Consider the following 21,325-nt stretch of genomic DNA (forward strand, 5'->3'; position numbering starts at 1 on the left):
AAAAGATATCTGATAAAGGAACGTTATCCAAAATATACAAAGAAGTCTTAAAAACCAACAATAAAGGGGTGCCTGGGTGGCTCAGTTGGTTGAGCGTCTGACTTCGGGTCAGGTCATGATCTCATGGTTTGGGAGTTCAAGTCCTGCGTCGGACTCTATGCTGACAGCTCAGAGCCTGGAGCGTGCTTCATATTCTGTGTCCCCCTCTCTCCGCCCCACCCCTGTTTGTGCTCTGTCTCTCTCTGTCTTTCAAAAATGAATAAACATAAAAAAAATTTTTAAATAAGACCAACAATAAAAATTCTCAAAAACCAATAATAATGAAACAACCCAATTTAAAAAATGAGCCAAAGATCTCAATATATTCACCATGGAAAATACACAAATGGAAAAACAGCAAATGAAAAGATGCTACATACCGTAAGTCATCAAGGAAATGCAAATTAAAACAAGGAGATACCACTACACAAGTAGTAGAATGGCTAATATCGAGAACACTGACAACACTAAATCCTGGGGAGGATGGGATGCAGAGCAACAGGGAATCCTTATTGACTGCTGGTGGGAATTAAAAATGGTGCAGCTACTTTAGAAGACAATTTGGCAATCTCTTATAACACTAAACATACTCTTCCCATATGATCCAGCAATTGCACTCCTTCCTACCCAAAAGATTAAAAAACTTATGTCCATGCAAAAAATTGCACACAAATGTTGTTAGCTGCTTTATTCATAATTGCTAAACCTTGGAAGCAACCAAAATGTCCCTCTGTAGATGAACATAAAGTGTGGTATATACCCAAACAAGAGAATATTAGTCAGTATTCAAAAAAAAAAAAAAAAAAAGAAGACAAAGAAGTTTACATGCATTACTACTACATGAAGGAAACCAAAGTGAAAACAATCTGAAAAGGCTATATATATACTTTATGACTTTCTGATAAAGTGAACCTATAAAGGTAATAAAAATTTAAGTGACTGCCAAGAGTTGTGCTTTGGCAGGGGTGGAAGAGATATGAATAGGCAGAACGCAGAGAATTTTTAGGGCAGTAAAAAACAAAAACAAAAACCTATGATACCATAACTGACTGAGCCACCCAGGTGCCCCCAAACCTCGTGTTTTTTAAGCTAGTGTTAGGTAACAACTCTCCATAGGTCTCATTTCTGTAGATCTAGTGAGGAAAGGCACGTTTTGCCTTTGTTTCAGACTATCTTTGCAAAGATGTACGTAAGGTGAAGCCCTTGAAAGGTAAGTGCCTTCCCTTTTTAGTTAGGTTTGTTTAGTATCTACTATGACTATGACACCATCTCTTTCCCTGGCAAAGTCAGGCAAGACTTAACATCCTTTATAAACGACTTTGGGTTCCCTAAGTTCAGGGTTCCAATGCTGTAATGCAAAACCACTGAGTGTGCTTCATCCACCTGAGTAGCTCAGCACCATCTCCATGGGACTCGGAACGCCAGGGGACCAACCCAAACATGAAGCTCATGCTACTTTATTGTGCTGTGAGTAACAATGTCCCTTGTCTCTGATCTAGCAGCCTTATGTCTTCTGGAAGCAACCAGAAGGTTGAACCTTTAGGGTAAAATCTCAGACTTTTCATATTTCTCGACAGCAAGAAAGCAGTCTAGACCTTTTGGCAAGACTGACCGGCTGTGGAAAAGGATCCATCAACCTATCCAGTCAAAAGCAATTAAACATTCAAAGCATGTAAGTACTCTCTTGAACACATACTCATGAAGCAAGCTTTGGACAATGACCTAGTATCTTATGAAGATCTATTTTATGTAGACATTGTACTAAACAAACTACCACTAGTATTACAGTCCACATGATGGCTTAGATAAAATTTTTACATTCTGATTTTTTATGTATCATTTTTTAAAGTTTATTTATTTGAGAGAGAGAGACAGAGAGACAGAGACAGAGAGAGAGAGAGAGAGAGAGAGAGAGAGAGAGAGAGAGAATGAGCTGGGAAGGGGCAGAGAGAGAGAATTCCGAGAATTCCAAGCTAACAGTGTGGGGCCTGATGTGGGGCTCGAACTCACAAACCGTGAGATTATGACCTGAGCCAAAAATCCAGAGTTGGATGCTTAACTAACTGAGCCACTCAGGCGCCCCTACATCATTTTCTTAAACTTGATTATTTTAGTCCGTGAAAGAGGACTCCATCTTGACAAAAAAGGTTTCTGACCAGCAAGTGTAAGGCCAGATTCTATAATATGGGAAATTCACCCTGTGAAGCCTATTGGGTGACACCCAAATGGACAAACGGTGTACCACTATACAAATGCAAGTGTACATTATTCCTCTTAAGAAACTTCCAGATTTATTAAATGCATAGCTAGTATCTGTGTAGCTTTGAAGAAGAATACCCATACCATTCTAGTTCCTAATAAACTGAGTTCACTTATTTTGACATCAGCAAATTTATAATTAAATATCTAGTTATACAAAGTCATTAAACATCATCCTTTTTTTCTCTAGGTCACATCAATCTTAGATATAAGGAAAAGTTGCAAAGCAGCTAGAATTCAGACCCTAATAGTCTGGTTCCAGAAGCCATGTTAACACTCAAAATCCCCAGGCTAAGAGTTGCCTGCCAACTGTTGTTTACTTCCCTCTCTTCAGTTATCTAGCACCATTTTGTACTTTTCTACGTGGTGACTACATTCTTTAACCACTCCACCACTATCATCATTGCATTTTGGGAGAAGCGCTCGGTTCTTTTCCCTCCCATTAGTCAAAAGAGTTCCCTCAGCCAAAAAAGATAGGCCAAATAAATTCCCAGGGTCTCAGATGATGAATAACAGTCTCTTGTAACTTTGTGTTACATTCACTAAATTTTTTCTCACTGTTCAACTATACGAAATCACTGGTCTAGTTCAGGATGTACATACATCCATTCTCTCCTCCACTGGTAAGTTTTTCTACCCATCACTCAAGATGTTGGAAGTATTTTGTATTTAAAAGTGTTAAATTGGATCTCTCCAATCCTGCTTCCTAGGATGCCTAGATGATGAGGAGGAAATATAACTCTGGACTGATGGTTCTGATTCCAAAAATCCCTGGAAAAGCTATGCAAATTGTTTTCAGCCTCTATTTTTGCCTCTTTTTAATAAAACTGGCTTAAAATTACTTTTTCCCTTCTTGTACCAATATTTTAATAACATTTTTTGTGCATTTCTTCTAAAATTTCATAGTAAACTTAGAAAAAAACATGTATATAAACTATAATGTCTATCCCCCTAATGAGGCAGCTTGCTGTAGTGACTGTTGTGAAGATTAATGAGTTATATAAGTGCTTTAAACAGTACTCAGCATATAGTAGGGGCAAGCTATGATAAGGATTAACAAGCCATACTTATCAGATGTAATGTAACATAAAGCTGCCTACTTATCATAAATGAAATATTTCCAACTTGAGCTAGAATAAAAAGGAAGAGGAGACAAGAAGATGGCAGAAGGAGGAAAAACACCATTTGTAAATAACCTCAGAATTCTCATAATTTAACAAATATTAACGTGGTGACTTTGTTCAGGTACTTAATGATTCTATGCGTGAATTCCTTCACTGATAACATCTTTATTTACTTATTTATTTACTGCTCAAATGAGATATTGGAATCAAAAGCACTTAGCAAAGCATCAAAAGAATATAAAATCTCAAGTCTTCTTGATTTCCTAAGACAATTTCAAAGGCCAGATAAAATTATTAAACATGAAAAACATGTAACACTTTAACAAGTAATCCGAAATACTAGAATGAAAGTCACCTTCCAAAGTAAAAGCAAAATGATTCTCATAAATTTGAGCATTGCTTTCAGTAATGATTTTATTTATGAAAAACACCAGGCAGAAATACTAAAAGGTTTTAAAAAAAAAAGAGTAAGAAATACTAACAGGTTTCATTATCCTACTTCATATACCATGATATTAGAGGAGAAAAAATGGAGAGTATCAGTATACACTGCAGTTGTAGGTACTGGGGAAACAGATAATCACGTGTTTGACAGAACAAATTAAGACAAACACTATCAAAGAAACAAGAATCTTCTCTTCTGAGATGGAAAAAAAAAAAAACACCTAAGCAAGAGATGACAAAACCCTTGTGTTTGAAAAAATGGCCACCATGAAAGTGAAAGAAAGGAGTTATAAAATCTGAGCTGAGTGGGGAAAGTAAAACTTCAGTTACACAGGAAATATTTAAAATCCATGTTGTTACTGTGACTTGCTGAGAACAATTTTGAGTGACCCACAGACCCTGGAGAATTAAGAAATTATAATCTTTAATTACTGTAGCCATGGAACCTTCCTTTCTTTCCCACTGGGACTGTTAACAGCATTAAAGTTTGCTAGTATTTCACCTTTATCTTAGAGAGTCCGTTATTGAGATCACAAATAAGCCAAATGTTTACAGAGAGCTTAATTCACTCAGAACAAAATGAATTAACAGGTTTATGGTGCTATCTCTGGAATTAGGTTTGTCCTTAAACCAGATCAACACAACAACCCACGAGTCAGACTTATTAGCATACCCTTCTCTCCAAAAGACAATACACATGCTCAAGAGCATATCTTTGTGTGTGCGTATGTGTGCACATACATCTGAGAACTGGCCAAGTACTGGTCCTAATCTGAGGCAAAGGCTGAAATATTGAAATGTTCTGATCTGATCTTCTGCTGGGTCTCCTCAGCTCTCTACTTGAGGAAAACATGTCATCCTTTTCAAGGAACTCAAGATTCCAGAGGTCAGATTCCATGCCAGTTAGACTTGATGGTCTGTTTAGCATAAATAAACAACAAAACAACATGCAGTAACTATTCCCTCAGCTACATCTATTCCACATTAAAAACGAGCGGTAGGAGCAAAATTAGAAACAGTATCTTACCAGTTTCCTTTTTTTTTTTTTTTTTAACCTTTATTTATTTTTGAGACATAAAGAGACAGAGCATGAGCGGGGGAGGGGCAGAGAGAGAGGGAGACAGAATCTGAAGCAGGCTCCAGGCTCTGAGCTGTCAGCATAGAGCCCGACGCGGGGCTCGAACCCACGAACTGCAAGATCATGACCTGAGGCGAAGTCAGACGCTTAACCAATTGAGCCACCCAGGCACCCCTTACCATTATATTTTCTTAACTTTTATGTTTACACTATTTCAAATCACCATGTTTAGAAAAGTTTTTTTCATTGTTCTTGACTTAGTTTATTCCTCTCATCTCTATACTTTTAAGATTTGAGCCCTTTTAAATGATTTGAGTTCTTGTTTTACTGTTTTCCTTTTTATGCTGCTTTTCTTTTAACTTTTACACTTTTAATTTCCTAATCCACACAAATTTTGGAAATCTGTCTTCGTACTCCATCTATTCTTCACTGGTTAAGAAATATTTACCATAATTTTAGCCTCAATTTCTCAGTTTCTGGTTCAAATTTCATCTTAAAATTTTAATTTTAATCACCTTTTAAAATAATGCTTTTATTTACTTCTCCTTGACTTTATTTTACTACTTAATTTAGCTGTCAGGACAAGACATGTCTTTTACCACCACTAAATAATCATGACAGTTTACTTAATCATGATAGACATCACTCAGAATATAAGAGCCTACATGTCCTAACATACAACCCCTACATTAGGCAAATCATCCACTCTGTGTCCTCTTACAGGAGTGGGCCGTGGTACTACACTGGTGATGACAGAGGTAATCACCCCAGTCTTCTCTATCTCAGAATATGGCATCATCTCTCACTCAACTACTTGCACCTCAAACTCAGAAGGCATTCTTGACTCTAATCTATTACCAAGTCTTTTTTGGCTCTTCCTCCAGAATTTGCGCTTACCTAACCATTTCTCGTCATTTCTATTTCGTCCAAATCACCAAAATCTTTTAACTGGATGAAAACAATAACCTTCAAAATTGGTCTTAATTCCACTCATGACCACATTCCAACTGTCCATTCTCCACACAGAAGCCATAATGTTTCCAAAATGAAACGAGATCTTTATTAGAGATTAAAAGCCTTCCAACTGCTTGTCACTGAAACTAGAACAAAATTCCAACTCCTCCCAATAGCCTACACTATCCAAACCCTGCCAAGTTCTCTAACGGTAATTTGTAGTGTATTACCACTTCTACTCACTGAACTAAGCTATATCAGCCTGTTTCTCTGAAATACCAAGCTGCTGCTTGGATATCCAGCCCCTCACCCCTGGATTTTCATATGACTGTTATGTTCTATTTTGATATTATTCATATCTCCATACAAAGAGCTGCCCAGAGGATTTTTCCAATCATCTTACAGATCTGCAGAAGTCCTCCTCTGTATTCCTACTATTCTATTTCCCATTACTTTCCCATTACTTTGTTTCACAGCACTATTAATACCTGAAATATTACCGGTTTAACTTATTTACTGTCTATCTCCCTCACTAGCATTTATATCCTTCATGAGGCTATAGTTCATATCGTTCTTGTTCACAGCTATTCTCAGGGCTTAGAATAGGGCCTGGCACATCATAGGTGCTCTAACATTTATCACATGCATATATGTCACATACATATCAATGTATATATGAGGGAATTATCTTCCTTAACTCTTAGAATAACACTATGGAAATAAGTTTTATTTTTGTTGATATTTATATCTGAGGAAACAGGAAGATGGAGAACTTGAGTAGTTTTGTAACTGTAAGTAAAGTAAAAGGCCAGAATTTAAAACTAGATCTGCCTGTGCCTAAAGCCCAAGATCTTACCCATTGTTGTAGAAAATTCTATCCAACTTTTCCCCAATGCCCAGTGTGGTTCCATTAAGCAAAGAGACCTTTTGGAAAGTGGCAAAATAACAAGTTTAGGCAGGAAATGTAAAACTCACAATTTAAAATTTACACGAGGCAGAAAGAAACATCTCATTCCTCAAAAGGTTGCCATGATTAGTATTCAGTCTCCTCCCAAACAGCCATAATTATGGTTAAACTGGGATCTGGCACATGCCTCAAAGGGAAGCCATAAGTTTATATGATAGGCTAGAACAAGAACTCTGTCCAAAAGTGGCAGTGTTAGATGGAGTGTGCACCATTTTATCTCCTCTCTGCCTAATCTGGCTGCCCATCCTGTAACCTTGGAATGGAGAGCTATATAGAATGTATAAACCTGCCCTAAGCCAAGCCAATTGGCTTCCTTCTTGTAAGAATATGGAATTGGTTAGGGACATAGGAATGTCATGTAGTCTAAAGGGTTGAGCCTGACATTGATAGTCATAGTATACTACTAATCAACGAGGAAACAAATAGTCTAGACCGTTGTGCAAAAGAATGAAACAAATATATAAAGAGAAACATAGATAAATGGTTATGTGGAGTATGTGTGAATAGGGTACAGGGGGAGCAGGAATGGGGAAAGAGAGAAGCTACTTAATGCCTAGCATCTCAAAAGTCTTACCCTGTACTTATTCTTAAAAGGAATTCTGAGAAATGCCACTGAGTCATTAAAATAAAGTCCTCTTTCCTTAAATTAGTGCGAATGGATTTGTTCCTTGCAAAACCAATGATCCTAAATTAATCAAGGTCCCAATACTGGGTGTTAAGACTAGGAATAAACTGAGTCAAATATCATTTGCTTCCAAGGCGATGCTGTTAGCATTTATTCATTCTTTTATTCAACAAATGTTAACTAGATGCTCATTCTATTAAGAAACTTCTAGGTTCCTGAACATATTGTGGAACAAACAAAAAGTTACAAATAGAAAAATTAAATATATAAAGTCAGGAAGTGATAAGTGTCATGAAAAATAAAGCAGAGTAAGGGTATAGTGATAGAAAAGTTGCTATTTGGGGGCATCTGGGTGGCTCAGTCGGTTGAGTGTCCGACTCTCGATTTTGGCTCAGGTCATGATCCCAGGGTGGTGGGATCATGCTCCATGACAGCTCCACAATCAGCACAGAGCCTGCTTAAGATTCTCCCCCTCGGGGTGCCTGGGTGGCTCAGTCAGTTGAACGTCCAACTTCGGCTCAGGTCATGATCTCACGGTCCGTGAGTTCGAGCCCCGCGTTGGGTTCTGTGCTGACAGCTCAGAGCCTGGAGCCTGTTTCAGATTCTGTGTCTCCCTCTCTCTCTGACCCTCCCCCGTTCATGCTCTGTCTCTCTCTGTCTCAAAAATGAATAAAACGTTAAAAAAAATTAAAAAAAAAAAGATTCTCCCCCTCAAAACAAAGCAAAACAAAACAAAACAGATTGCTATTTTATTTATTTAGAGTACCCAGGGAAGGGTTCACAAAAGAGGTGACAACGTGAGGAGCAAACTCTGAAGATCTAGGGGAAAAGTGTTCTAGACAAATAGAAGAGCAAATGCAATGCAAATTTCTTCCCAAACAAGCTGCAGATTTGAGATCCTCAGGTTACAATGGAATTCTTAAATGAGAATCAGGGTAGGCTTCAGGCATAGCCACTATGCCACTGGTTACTAATACATCTTATAAACAGCTATCAAGAAGAATAAATATTTTAAAACATTAAAAAAATCACTTTGATTGGCTTTTGATTTTGTACACATACACTGGGTATAGTTTAAGCCACAGGAGTTCACAGAGAAACAGTTAGAAATGCTTATTTAAGAATGAAAGCATCTGTCCATATCACTAAAAAAAATGGGGTCAAGAATGGTCTTCTGACAGATTTAATAACATTCGTGAGTGGCATAAAAATAGGGTTCTATCCTATAACTAAGGTTTCATTTTTAGATCAAGCTGAAAAAATTAGAAGACTGTATACGGAGTACCCAAAGGAAACACTTTTCTCTGAGTTGATTTAGGAGTACATTATTAGTATCTGAGGTTAAGCTACAAGAAATAACTCTATGAAACTCATCAGTGTATTTGCCACAGGTATGTTTGCTCAGGACTATTTTTCGTAATATCTCTCATCTGAGAAGTTCTATGTAGAGTAATGATAGGGAAACATATGCTTCCCAAGAGGATAAAATGCCTTTTCCTTCAGATAATGAAAATGTAACTAACACATTTTCCCTTTTCACCTTTGTCATCAAAAAATGTAAAGTAAAATTTATGGTTCAATTAAATCATATTTGCCTAGATTTCTGTTGTTTATTTTGTCTGGTAAAGGCACATGGTCTTAAAGTCCTTCTCTAGTACATCCAATTTCTAAACATACGAATAACACACTGAAAAATATTTAATGGTCTCACCTGACTGGCTTGACTTTGTAAGTAGACTCTTCTGGCATCCAGACCTTCAAAGGCAGAAGGTCTTGAGATTCTATAAGGCTCACTGGTAACAACTGTCTCTTGCTGGAAAAGATGATCTTTCACTAGAGAACTGGAAGTATCCTCTTCAGTTGCCTAATGGGAAATAATCCCCCAAATTCATTAGTTGCCAAAATATGAAAAACAAACTAAGAAATGTTCACTCTAGCAAGTGTTTAGAAAATCCTTAAGTACCACCACCATCACTATAAATGGCAATTCCCCAAACTAAAACAATGATTTCTTACAGAAAATAACTTAGGACGACCTAGAAGCCTAACTATGCCATGAGAGAGAGAGAGAGAGAGAGAGAGAGAATCAATTAAAACAAAGCTTTTAATAAGTAATAAACATACAAAGAAAATGAAGAAAAGAAAAGAAATGAAGAAAAGAAAATGAAGAAATTGTTAGAGAAGATACAAATCAATAAAAGTGTTATTTTGCAAGTGAAAAAAGCATGTACCAAGGACTATCCTGTGAAAAAAGCATGTACCAAGGACTATACAGCGGATCAAAAGAAAACAACATCCCATGACCTTACTGAATGAATGAAAGAATTAATTAGCCCGAACTTGCTGATTATCTAGAAAGACTCAAATCATGCACATGAGACTTAGGTAGGGGATATGCTCAATGAGAGTCTATAATAACAGGCTTTTAAAATTTTAGAAAAAATAATTTGTTTCTTTTTTAAAGAAATGAGATAACTATTTGCCATTACTTTCCCTGTTATTGTATAATTATTTGAAAAAATTGTGACAGCCAAATAAAAATGACAGAAATACTTTCATTGGGTTAATCTAAAATAATTCAGAGTAATCACTATATGGCTAATAATCTTAAAGGTATAAACCTTTAAAAGATTTTTCTAAAAAAAAAAAGGTTTAAAAATTTAGTGCTCTAAAATTAGGCAGTAAAATTCATAAAATATCTATGATATTTTAGTTTATAAATGCACATTCTAGTCCTTACTCTGGAACAAAGTAGCCTTGTGACATTTAATGTCTATGGAACTTTGTTTTCTCAATTACCAAATACTTCTAATACTTCTGCTATTTTATCATATGGATTGCCAAGGATTTAGTGAGATAATATATGTGAAAGTGTTCTGAAAACTAAAAGCTATTCTTTTATCAGGGAGTAAGCAACTAAACTTTTAAAAATGTATTTGAAGGGCATCTGGGTGGCTCATTTGGTTAAGTGTCCAACTTCAGCTGAGTTTGAGTCCCACATTGAGCTCTGAGTTGACAGATCCTCTGTCTCTCTCAAAAATAAATACATATTAAATACACACAGATACACACACATACTATATCTATATAGATATATATATATACACACACACACACATATATACATGTATATACGTATATATATACACACACATGTATATATGTGTGTGCGTGTATATATATATATATATATATATATATATATATATATATATATATAAAAGAATGTACTGCCACTTAAAACTAAGTATGCCAAACCCAGTTAATGGTTCTTTTTAGCTAACTTTCATTATAGTTGTCCCAATGTGTTATGACAGTTAATGCTAAATTAATTATTGGAAAGGAGCTGGCTAAATACTAGCCAGCAAACATTCTATCAAAATGCACGATCAAAACTGGAAACAGTAAAAAAAAAAAAAAATCAAGTAATATATTTATTACATGTTCCAGGCAGTTCTGAAAATAAATGATCCAAAAAATTCTCCAAAATCATAAGCAAATTGAATAGAAGAAAATAAAGGGTCGGGGGAAGGCTTAGATAAAGGGCCTAAGTTGTAAACTTGTCTCATCCAACTAAGGTATAAAATGTAAGCAACTAACTTCTCTAAATTATTATTTTATTATAAATTGGGTAGATTTGTATTAGTAACTTTGGGGTTACCAGAGATACTCAATATATTAAAAACTATACACAAGCTTGAATTATTATTGTAGTAGTAGGAAGAGGAGGCAGTAGAATAATATCAGTAGTAATTAAGTAATTTTGCTTCTAATGATGACAACTATTTGGATCAGGATGCTTTTACTGAATTCCAATCTAATTGAGTCATTTAAGATTTGTAAAATAAAATAAAGCCTACTGAAAAATCCATATCTGAACAAACATAAGATAGTTATATAACCCAAGTATTTTACTTTTGACTTGGGTTAATTCTGCTTATATTCTGCAAATTAAGCAGTAACACATTTCATTTTGATTAAGAATACACTTATTTCTTAAAGGGAACTACAAAGAGTGCTGATTATTTCATATTAAATAAATAAAAATGTGTTTATTGTTTGGGTAACAAATGATTTAGTTCTACTTAAAAATGTTTACCCAAAGAGCTGAAATCAACCTACTAACTAGATATATTTCACATCACACACTGAATTTACAACTACACACCTAAATGGATCTTGGCTAATAAAATAATTAAGTAACTAAAGCATCTTCTGCTTAATTAATATGATAAAAACAATCCCCCCCACACACCAATCCTCAATGTATGATAATAGAGTCTACAATCTACAAGAAACACATTATCCAGGAATTGTGAAAAACAAACTAAAACATTTTTATAGAATCCTAAACAGTATTTTCCTACTACTTAATTATATCTCCTTCAGCAAGTTATAAATTTAGATGTATACTGACAAAGTTAAAAAAAAAAAGTGGTGATAAGTAAAATGGCAATTCTTATTCATTGCTGATTCCACACCCAGGAGTAAAGTCTGGAAGAATAATTTCTGAAAAGCAATTTTAGTAAAATGTATCAGATCTTTTAAAACATCCCAACGTTTTGACAAATTCTTGAATCCAGCAAAGAAAAAAAAAAGTACTAAATGGAAGAAGCTTTAGGCGCAAAGTATTTTTCACAGAATTAGTTTTTTTCTTTCTTTATTCTTAAATGTTTATTTTACTTTTCAGAGAGAAAGAGACAGAGTGAGAGCGAGGGAGGGGTAGAGAGAAGAGACAATTGAAGCAAGGCTCTAGGCTCCGAGCAGTCAGCACAGAGACTGACGCAGGGCTCAAACTCACAAACCTGAGCCGAAGTTGGACCCTTAACCAACTGAGCCACCCAGGTGCCCCATCTCAGATTACTCTCAACATTAAATGGAGAAGGAACCCTAATGTCCCAAAATGAGGAAATGGTTATATAAATTATGGTATGCCCACTTAATGGAATACGGAGTGGCCATTTTGAAATTACGCTTACAAACAATATCCACTATATGGGGAAATGTTTAGTGTTAAAAAGACAATATATAAAACTTTGTTTATGGTATTATCATAACCATAAAAGATTAAAAGCATATAAGATGAATGTTAACACCTCTCCTTGATAGTATGATCAGGAGTAATTTTTCAGTGTTTCTAGAGCTTGTTTACTTTTATGTTGACCAAAATTACTCTTAAAAATCTAGGTATATATTTTCTCCCTTGTCTGTGATATATAATTGTAATGCTTTGAAATATAAATGTATTCTATCAAAATATCAAAATATTTAAATAATAATATTTAATAATTATTTAAATATTTAAATAATTCAACTACCAAACTGAGAGACATTCTTCAACACTTGCCCCAAACCCTTCTGGATTCATGCAAAATATCTTTTTGTCAATTAAAAAAAACTCTTCCCAATTTTTTCCAAGTTCACCTTCTGGTTATCTTTCAAATCCATTTCTCTCATGCAAGCCATATTCTTTTTTGCTATCTTTTTCAGTAACCTTTTAACTGATCTCCTCATTTCCAGCCGTGGGTAAGGGTATTCATACACATCTATTGGCTTTTCTATTCATAACCCTTCTAAGATTTCCAATTATCAAAGCTCTGTTGGGGGAGGGGGTCCTATACATACTAGAGAGTAGAGGGGAAGAAAATCAGCACTGTCTGAGGAACACTTTCATAAGAAGTATAATTTACATGAATCTGTAGAAATGGGCTCACTACTCCCAAAAAACACTGACATACAAGATACAGTTTAATTTTATTTCATAGGGGAAAAATGGGCATTAAATATAGGAAAAGACTGAACTTCATTCCTAATTAAAACCATAAAAATATAATGCCAATTTTTTTACAGACTAGAAAAGATAGATAATAATACTCTATGCTGGCAAGGGTATGGAGAAAGAGGTATACTGTTACAGCACTGGTGGGAATACAATTCTTTGAGAAAGTGACTGTACATATAGATACACATACAAAGCATGGTAGTACTATTTTTAAACAAAAAAGAGGGAAAAAAACCCAAAAGAAAATATCCTATGGTTATTATCAGCAGAGGATCGGTTAAAGATTATTATATATATATATAATATATATATATATATATATTATATATATATAATATATATATATTGGTAGAATACTATACAGCCATAAAAAAGATCTTACACATTACTCACAAGATACTGCTAAATGAAAAAAGCTAGGTACAGAACTGTCAGTATGACATGATCCCATTTATCTGATAGAATGGATGGATATTTAAAAATTTTATCAATACTACATAAGGATATACCCTGAACTGTTGACATTTCCAAAGAAATACTTTATATAAAGGACTATACATACACGATATAAATAATGACATGAATATGTGTATATTTGTTACTTAAGAAAGAAAGAGAATATAACCAACACAACAAATAAGTGGTACAAGTTTTTCCACATTTTCATGTCCTACTTGGATCACCAGCAGGAAAACGCTTTTCATACTCTGAAGTTTTTATCATGCAAGTGTCATCGCTGAACAATATTTAGTTACAGATGCTTTTGAATTTTATTTGACTGATACGATGCTATACGAGACTTCATTTTTTGTGTGTGAAACCTATTCATGTTGACATATATAGCAATATAGCTCATAAGTCTTCACTTCTGTGTAGCAATGGTAGCAAACACATATTTAGTATCAGATACTGTCCCAAGTACTTTGAGTTAGCTTATCTAAATCCTCACAGCAATTCTTCAAAGTAGATAGTATTATTATCTCTCTACTCCATATGAAGAAAGTAAAGCTCAGAGATTAAATAACTAGCCTAAAATGAAACAGTTAATTTTTTTGCTATTTCAAACAATGTTGCTAAGAATATTTTTACAGGCTTCATGGTATATACGTGCAAGAGTTTTTCTGGTAAATATCCAGGAATGAAAATGGTGGATCACAGGACACACCTACATACATTCTAGTTTACATAATAAAAATTAGTTTCCCAATCAGCAAAACTAAAAGGCAACCAATGGAATGGGAGAAGATATTTGCAAATGACATATCAAATAAAGGGTTGTATCCCAAATCTGTAAAGAACTTACTAAACTCATCCAAAAAACAAATAATCCAGGGAAAAAATGGGCAATAGACACAAATAGACACTTCTCCAAAGAAGACATCCAGATGGCAAACAGACACATGAGAAGATGCTCAACATCACTCATCATCAGGGAAATACAAATCAAAACCACAATGAGATATCACCTCACACCTGTCAGAATGGCTAAAATTAACATCTCAGGCAACAACAGATGTTGGTGAAGATGCAGACAAAGAGTATCTCTTTTGTACTGCTGGTGGAAATGCAAACTGGTACAGCCACTCTGGAAAACAGTATGGAGGTTCCTCAAAAAATTAAAAATAGAACTACCCTACAACCCAGCAATTGCACTACTAGGCATTTACCCAGGGGATACAGGTGTGCTGTTTCAAAGGAGCACATGCACCCCCATGTTTATAGCAGCACTATCAACAAGAGCCAAAGTATGGAAAGAGCCCAAATGTCCTGCAACTGATGAATGGATAAAGAAGATGTGGTGTGTGTGTGTGTGTGTGTGTGTGTGTGTGTGTGTGTATACACACAATAGAATATTACTACTCGGCAATCAAAAAGAATGAAACCGTGCCATTTACAACAACATGGATGGAACTAGAGTATATTATGCTAAAGGAAATTAGAGAAAGACAAATATCGTATGACTTCACTCATATGTGGAATTTAAGATACAAAACAGATGAACATAAGGGAAGGGAAGCAAAAATAATATAAAAGGGGAAGGGGACAAAACATAAGAGACTCTTAAATACAGAGAACAAACAGGGCTGCCGGAGGAGTTTTGGGTGAGGGGATGGGCTAAATGGGCAAGGGGTATTAAGGAGGACACTTGTTGGGATGAGCACTGGCTGTTACATGCAGGGGATGAATCACTGGATTCTACTCCTCAAATCATTATTGCACTGTATGCTAACTAACTTGGATATAAATTTTAAAAAATTAAAAAAAACCCAACCACCTAGTTTCCAAGGTGGTTCTAACAATTCACATACCCAGAAACAATGTTCCATATCCTCACCAAGCCCAGGCATCATCACAACTTTCATATATATATATATATATATATATATATATATATATATATATATATATATATAAATTTCTATGATGGATAAGTCTTGCTAAAAATTACATAGTTATTTTCTTTTTGCAAATAAGAAATTCTGAGAATGAACAAAAAAACTAACAAATGAATGCACAGGTTTGTTACTTTACCATGGCTCCTAATATTATTTCATCCTCAAATCTTTTGGTTTCAGAAATACTGATCTACTTGTTTCTCACAACCTGACATTTCACACTTCTGATTCTTTGTACATGTCATTTCCTTTGCCCACAATGATTTCAATTTTTCCACAAGAAAAACTCTTTATAATGTCAGGTATAAACTCTTAAAAGTCTTTGTTGACCCACTCCCAAGATAATCATTCCCTCCTTCTAAAGTTCCTCAAAAATACTTCTATCTACCACCCTGTATTCTAAGCATTCTTTTATCTATAGTTCTCCCATGAGCTAGTAATGGAAGACTTTACCTATATCTTATCCCTAGAGCTTACAATTATGTCTGTATATAGTGAGTATCATATAAATAATCTGTAATATGCAAACATCCACAAATCAGATCATACGATATTAATATAGACTCTTGGGAATAGATATGTGTTAACAGGAGAAAATAAAAAGGAGAACAAGAACTCGTACACAAAACACTCTTCACCCCCCCAAAAAAATAATTTTAGGAACTATAAAAGTTCAAAGTATGCAAAAAATTCTTCCCATAATTCCAACCCCATGGAATAGCACCTATTATTTGACATAGATCCTTCCAGACTTCTTGGTGCATGTGTATTTGTTCCTATCCTATGTATATTATGGTTCCATTTGTATTGTAGACAGTCTATCCATGCAGTGGATACACTTTTTCTAACTTCACAATATACCACAGATCTCTTACCATGTCAATATGGAACGACACACCTTGTGCTCTGAAATGGTTGCAAATTAGTTCAATATGTGTGGGTCATCTATCCTATAAGCAATACTCTAATTATGGACATTTAGACTGCTTCCATTTTGTTATACACGTTGCAATGCACCACTTTATACATACATCTTGGTGCAGTGGTAATATTATTTCCTTAGGATTCATTTCCCTAAATAGAATTACTGAATAAAGAATATGCATATATTCCAATTACATTACAAAGCTACCTTCTAGAGCAAGCTTATGTATCATTTCAGAACCCCTCAATAGCATATGATAGAGGGACCATTTCTTCACATTTCTGTTCACACTGGGCCTTATCAACTTACCAGTTTTTGCCAATGTAGTAAGAAAAATATTTTGCTTTCCAAACAGACTATTTGTACTATTTCCATAATTAAAATTAATAACCAAAATGCTTTGTTAAGTTGGACAGAACTGAGTAAAAAATATTCAGGCTTAGTCAAATTTGAATGTTTTTAACAAAATTACAACTCCTTAAAAGTAACAATTACTATGGGACCATATATTCTAAAGTTAGGTGGTGGGAAATGCCAAAAATCACATGATATGTGTAAAGACTGTACATACATTTGCATGACCTCCAGCTTTAAAAAAAATTGTCTACAGCACTTATACACACCCACATTCAATGCTCTTAGGATTGTGCTGGCATACACTCAACTATATTATCTGTAAAGTAACCTATGCCAGTATTTAATGTACAATGGAAATCTGTTTCACTCTCAGAGGCTGGTATAGTAATTATTCTCCTATGGTTGCTAAGAGATTGCTTAGCTTTTTCTTTTCCTAAGACTACTATTGAAATTTTGTACATAGAGGCAAAAGGATGCTGGGTAAAGCAATAAAATAATTCCAGCTGTAGCTCTCTATCAGAACATAAGGCTAGATGACAGCTGCAGATAAAACAGAAAGTCTTTGCTTCTTCTCCTTCCCTTTGTCCCTTCTTACTGCAGAAATGAGTAGAGAAAACAGCATTGTTCTGCAAACCTTTTATATATATATGAGTCCCAACTAATAATCAGGTGTGAAAAAAAGTGCTATCACACAGTCTACTTATTGCTCAAGAAGTTTACTCTTGTAGGTGTAGATCACAAAACACAGGTTTAACAAGGTGTGGCTGGGTTAAATCCAACAAGAGAAGATTTTAATAATTATACTATTAGTTTATTTTAGCATGATGGAACGATTTTTAAATGTTCTTTGATATAGAAATATTATATTATTGCACTGCATAAGTTAAAAACACTACCGAATTCTTTGGCATTTAAAATTATAGACTCAAATTATGCAAACTTAGGAAGCACAGAAAAAAAATTACAACAATTCCACAAACCCAGCAAAATCACCATTAATAATTTGGTGTAGCACCCAGTAGCAATTCATTTCAGATTTGACAATTGTCTCCTATTCTACTCATTAGATTTCTCTTGTTTCTTTGATTAGTTTCAGGGTAAGAACAAACTAACCTGTGAGCCTTTAATCTTATATTTGTCTAGAAGCTTTGTATAAAAACATTAATAGCACATACAGAATTTTGTTTAATCAATCTGAGCACAGTAATCAGTGATAAAACAATATGGAAGGAATATGAGAAATGTACCAAGATACAATGTCTTGCAAAAACAGCAAAAAGAAAATAAGTCCTCTGCCTTAGATTAATCAACACACAAACTAAACTATTTTTCTAATTTAGTTAGTTTGACTTAAATGTGGTGTTAGGTTTTCAGGAATTGTTTATTGTCTGTAAATCTGATTTTGAGTTATTAGGCAGCAGTTATATGGTTTCTGGTAACTATATAAATCTTTATACAATCCTTTAACTGGTAAATCTACTTCTAGGATCTTATCCTAAGGTCACACTCAGAAATATTAACAAAAATTAATGTAAGAGGCTGTGGAGAATAAAGTAAATGTTCAATAAAATATGGTTAAATAAATTGTTTAACAGAGTTGTATGATTATAATGGCTAAATGTAAAAACTCTGAAGTCAGACTGCGTGTGGGTTCAAATTTTAGGATTTATACTACTTAAATTCCAACTACCACCATTGCTATCATCACCAACACAAACAAAAGTCCTTTCAAAACAGAATCAAAGGTTGCCTGGCTCAGTTGGTAGAGCATGTGACTATTATCTCAGAGTGTGGGTTCAAGCCCCATGCTGGGCACAGAGATTACTTTAAAATCTTTAAAATACACACACACACACACACACACACACACACACACACACACACACACAAACTGGAGAAGAGACGGGGTCCTATGGCACTTTAAAAAAGAAGTATATATCTGAATACAATATGAAAGAACAAGGAAAAACCAAGGCAGAAGTACCCAAATCGTCTACATGAAGATGTATTAGTCTAAGAGTCAAGAAAAAATGTAAATAACAAAACATGCAAAAAGGTTATACAGTTTTTTTGCTCCCTTGTTAAATAACAAATAAAACTCAACCTGAAATATATTAAGGCTTTAGAAACTTAACTATGAGATAGTATTTAATGTAGGATGGTAATGGTCACAATAATATAACATCCATTTGCCAGCTAAATAGTGCCTATCCATCAACTTAGTTCTTAGATATAAAGTCTTATTAAAATGTTATCATCTTTGAAAATTAGTACACGAACAATTCATATCCCCCCTGCTGTAACAAAATTATATTAAATCATTGTGGCTAGAAACCACTATCAAATTCTAAAACAAAGTAAGTCAAGTATTTCTCAGTGGCCAAAAGAAAAAATAAGACAACTTTCACTTCAGATCAATTAGGTGTCCGTGTCATCTTTCTTCCTCCCAAAAGCATGAAATCTGAGACCTTTTCCTCTTAGAACCACAAGCCTGTTGAGGTGAGTTTTATGAGTTTTCTTACCAATCTAGCACATCTCAACAGTAAGAGCTGTTCTTTGGTTGGAGAAACACTGTAAAAATGATCTTATGACAAATATGAGCCAGCATTAAAAACAACAACAACAACAACAACAACAACAACAACAACAAACATAAAACAAACCTAACTGGCTCACTGAAACAGTCAAAGAAAAAAACCAATGAATACAACATTCATATCTTATCACAGCTTTGGTTAAAAATCCTAACTTTCAAGATTTTTCTTTAAAAATCCTTGTTGGTAACAGCGATGCACATGATCAGCTCTGCACTAAAACATGAAGGATTAAAGATGAGCAAGGTGTGATTTTAAATCCAAATGATGGTGTGTCTTAAAACCCTTCAAAGATGGGTATGAAATAAAAAGGTAGACATCTTTCTGATTTATGATGCCTAATAAAGACACTAAATTGTTGAAAGCAGAAAGGCAGCCACCAGCAAATAACCAAATGTCTAGTATAGTTACAACAGAAAAGGTGCGCAAATAATTGTTGAATAAATTAATAAACACTTGAAATGGAGAGAATTTCCACTCTGTTATTTAATGCCTTTGAAGACACTGATGACCTAAATAAAACACAATCATTACCTCCTCTGGGTTAGAAAAATTTAGATAATGAGTAACTCTTCAAAAACCATTTTAGTGGAGCACCTGGGTGGCTCAGTCAGTTGAGCAGCCGACTTTAGCTTCAGGCCATGATCTCACAATTCGTGAGTTTGAGCTCCGCAATAGGCTCTGTGCTGACAGCACAGACCCTGCTTTGGATCCTCTGTTCCCCTCTCTCTCTCTGCAACTCCCGGGCTCACATTCTCATTCCCCCCCCCCCTCAAAAATAAAATAAATAAATAACCATTTTAGTTGTCTTTGCAAATAATCACCAATAAAGTAAACCTGGCATAGCTACTACTATAAATTGCAATTTGTATTCAAAATAATTTTACAATGTTTAGTTATGCCAAGCCCACAGGTGAATTACAAAACAATGATGGACTTTACTCCTGATAAAATGGTTAAATAAATTAAAATACTTTATAACCTCCAATATATTCCAAAATAAGAATGACACATAAAAACTTTGGCATATCATGAAATAAATGGTACTAAGGTAAATGTAAGAGTTTTCTTCAGCAGTTTTAATTCTGGGTATCAATTCTCTTTAAACATTTTCAAACAGGAAGGTCAGAAAAACTTATCTCACATATTTGTTAGCATCTCAGTCCACCATCCCTTTATTGATATAAATAAGGTTAATGTATTACGTAATCAGGTCAGAATTTTTTAAAGTAATAAAGAGGACTTTTTTCCTACCTGAACATACTCTTAGTTATAAAAGGGTTATATAAAACTAAGATTACAACACATTCTTCTATTAATGAAAGATTGAATTTAGTCTAACCTAGACACCATCTAAAAAACTGAGAATGGGGTGACAATTAGGATTAAAGGAACAGGAGTACAAATGTTAGCTTTTGTTCTGCTTGTGTATTTGGTTAGCTATTCCTGCATAATGACCACAAAGCAGCGGCTTTAAAGACCAGCATTTATTATCTCAGTTTCTGTGAGTGAGAAATTTTGAAGCACTTTAGCTGAGTGGTTGTGGCTCACAGTCCTTCATTAGGTTGCAGTAAAGGTAATAGCCACGGCTACAGTTATCTGAAGGCTTGTTTAGGGCTAGAAAACTTTCTTCCAAGATTGACCCATTTCCGTGCTGGCTGCTGAAACAAGGTCTCATCTCTTTTCAGAACTGCTTAAGTGTCTTTGCACATTACCAAGCTTCTCCCAGACTGAGTGATCAAGAGAAAGAGCAAGATGGAAGTCACAAATCTCACGACCTA

At 34.7% G+C, this 21,325-nt stretch overlaps 1 protein-coding gene across 2 annotated transcripts in view; it reads right to left on the bottom strand.

Moving 5' to 3' along the window:
* SPRED1 (sprouty related EVH1 domain containing 1) overlaps nt 1–21,325 on the bottom strand; it is a 137,182-nt gene that overhangs the window by 12,375 nt on the left and 103,482 nt on the right. For both annotated transcript variants that reach the window (XM_058738247.1, XM_058738246.1), the window contains exon 5: nt 9,202–9,354. In XM_058738247.1, the coding sequence (XP_058594230.1) occupies nt 9,202–9,354 (153 nt within the window). The remainder of the gene's footprint in view (nt 1–9,201; nt 9,355–21,325) is intronic.

The sequence above is a fragment of the Neofelis nebulosa genome, chromosome 7 (genome assembly GCF_028018385.1).
Source record: "Neofelis nebulosa isolate mNeoNeb1 chromosome 7, mNeoNeb1.pri, whole genome shotgun sequence".
Lineage (NCBI taxonomy): Eukaryota > Metazoa > Chordata > Mammalia > Carnivora > Felidae > Neofelis > Neofelis nebulosa.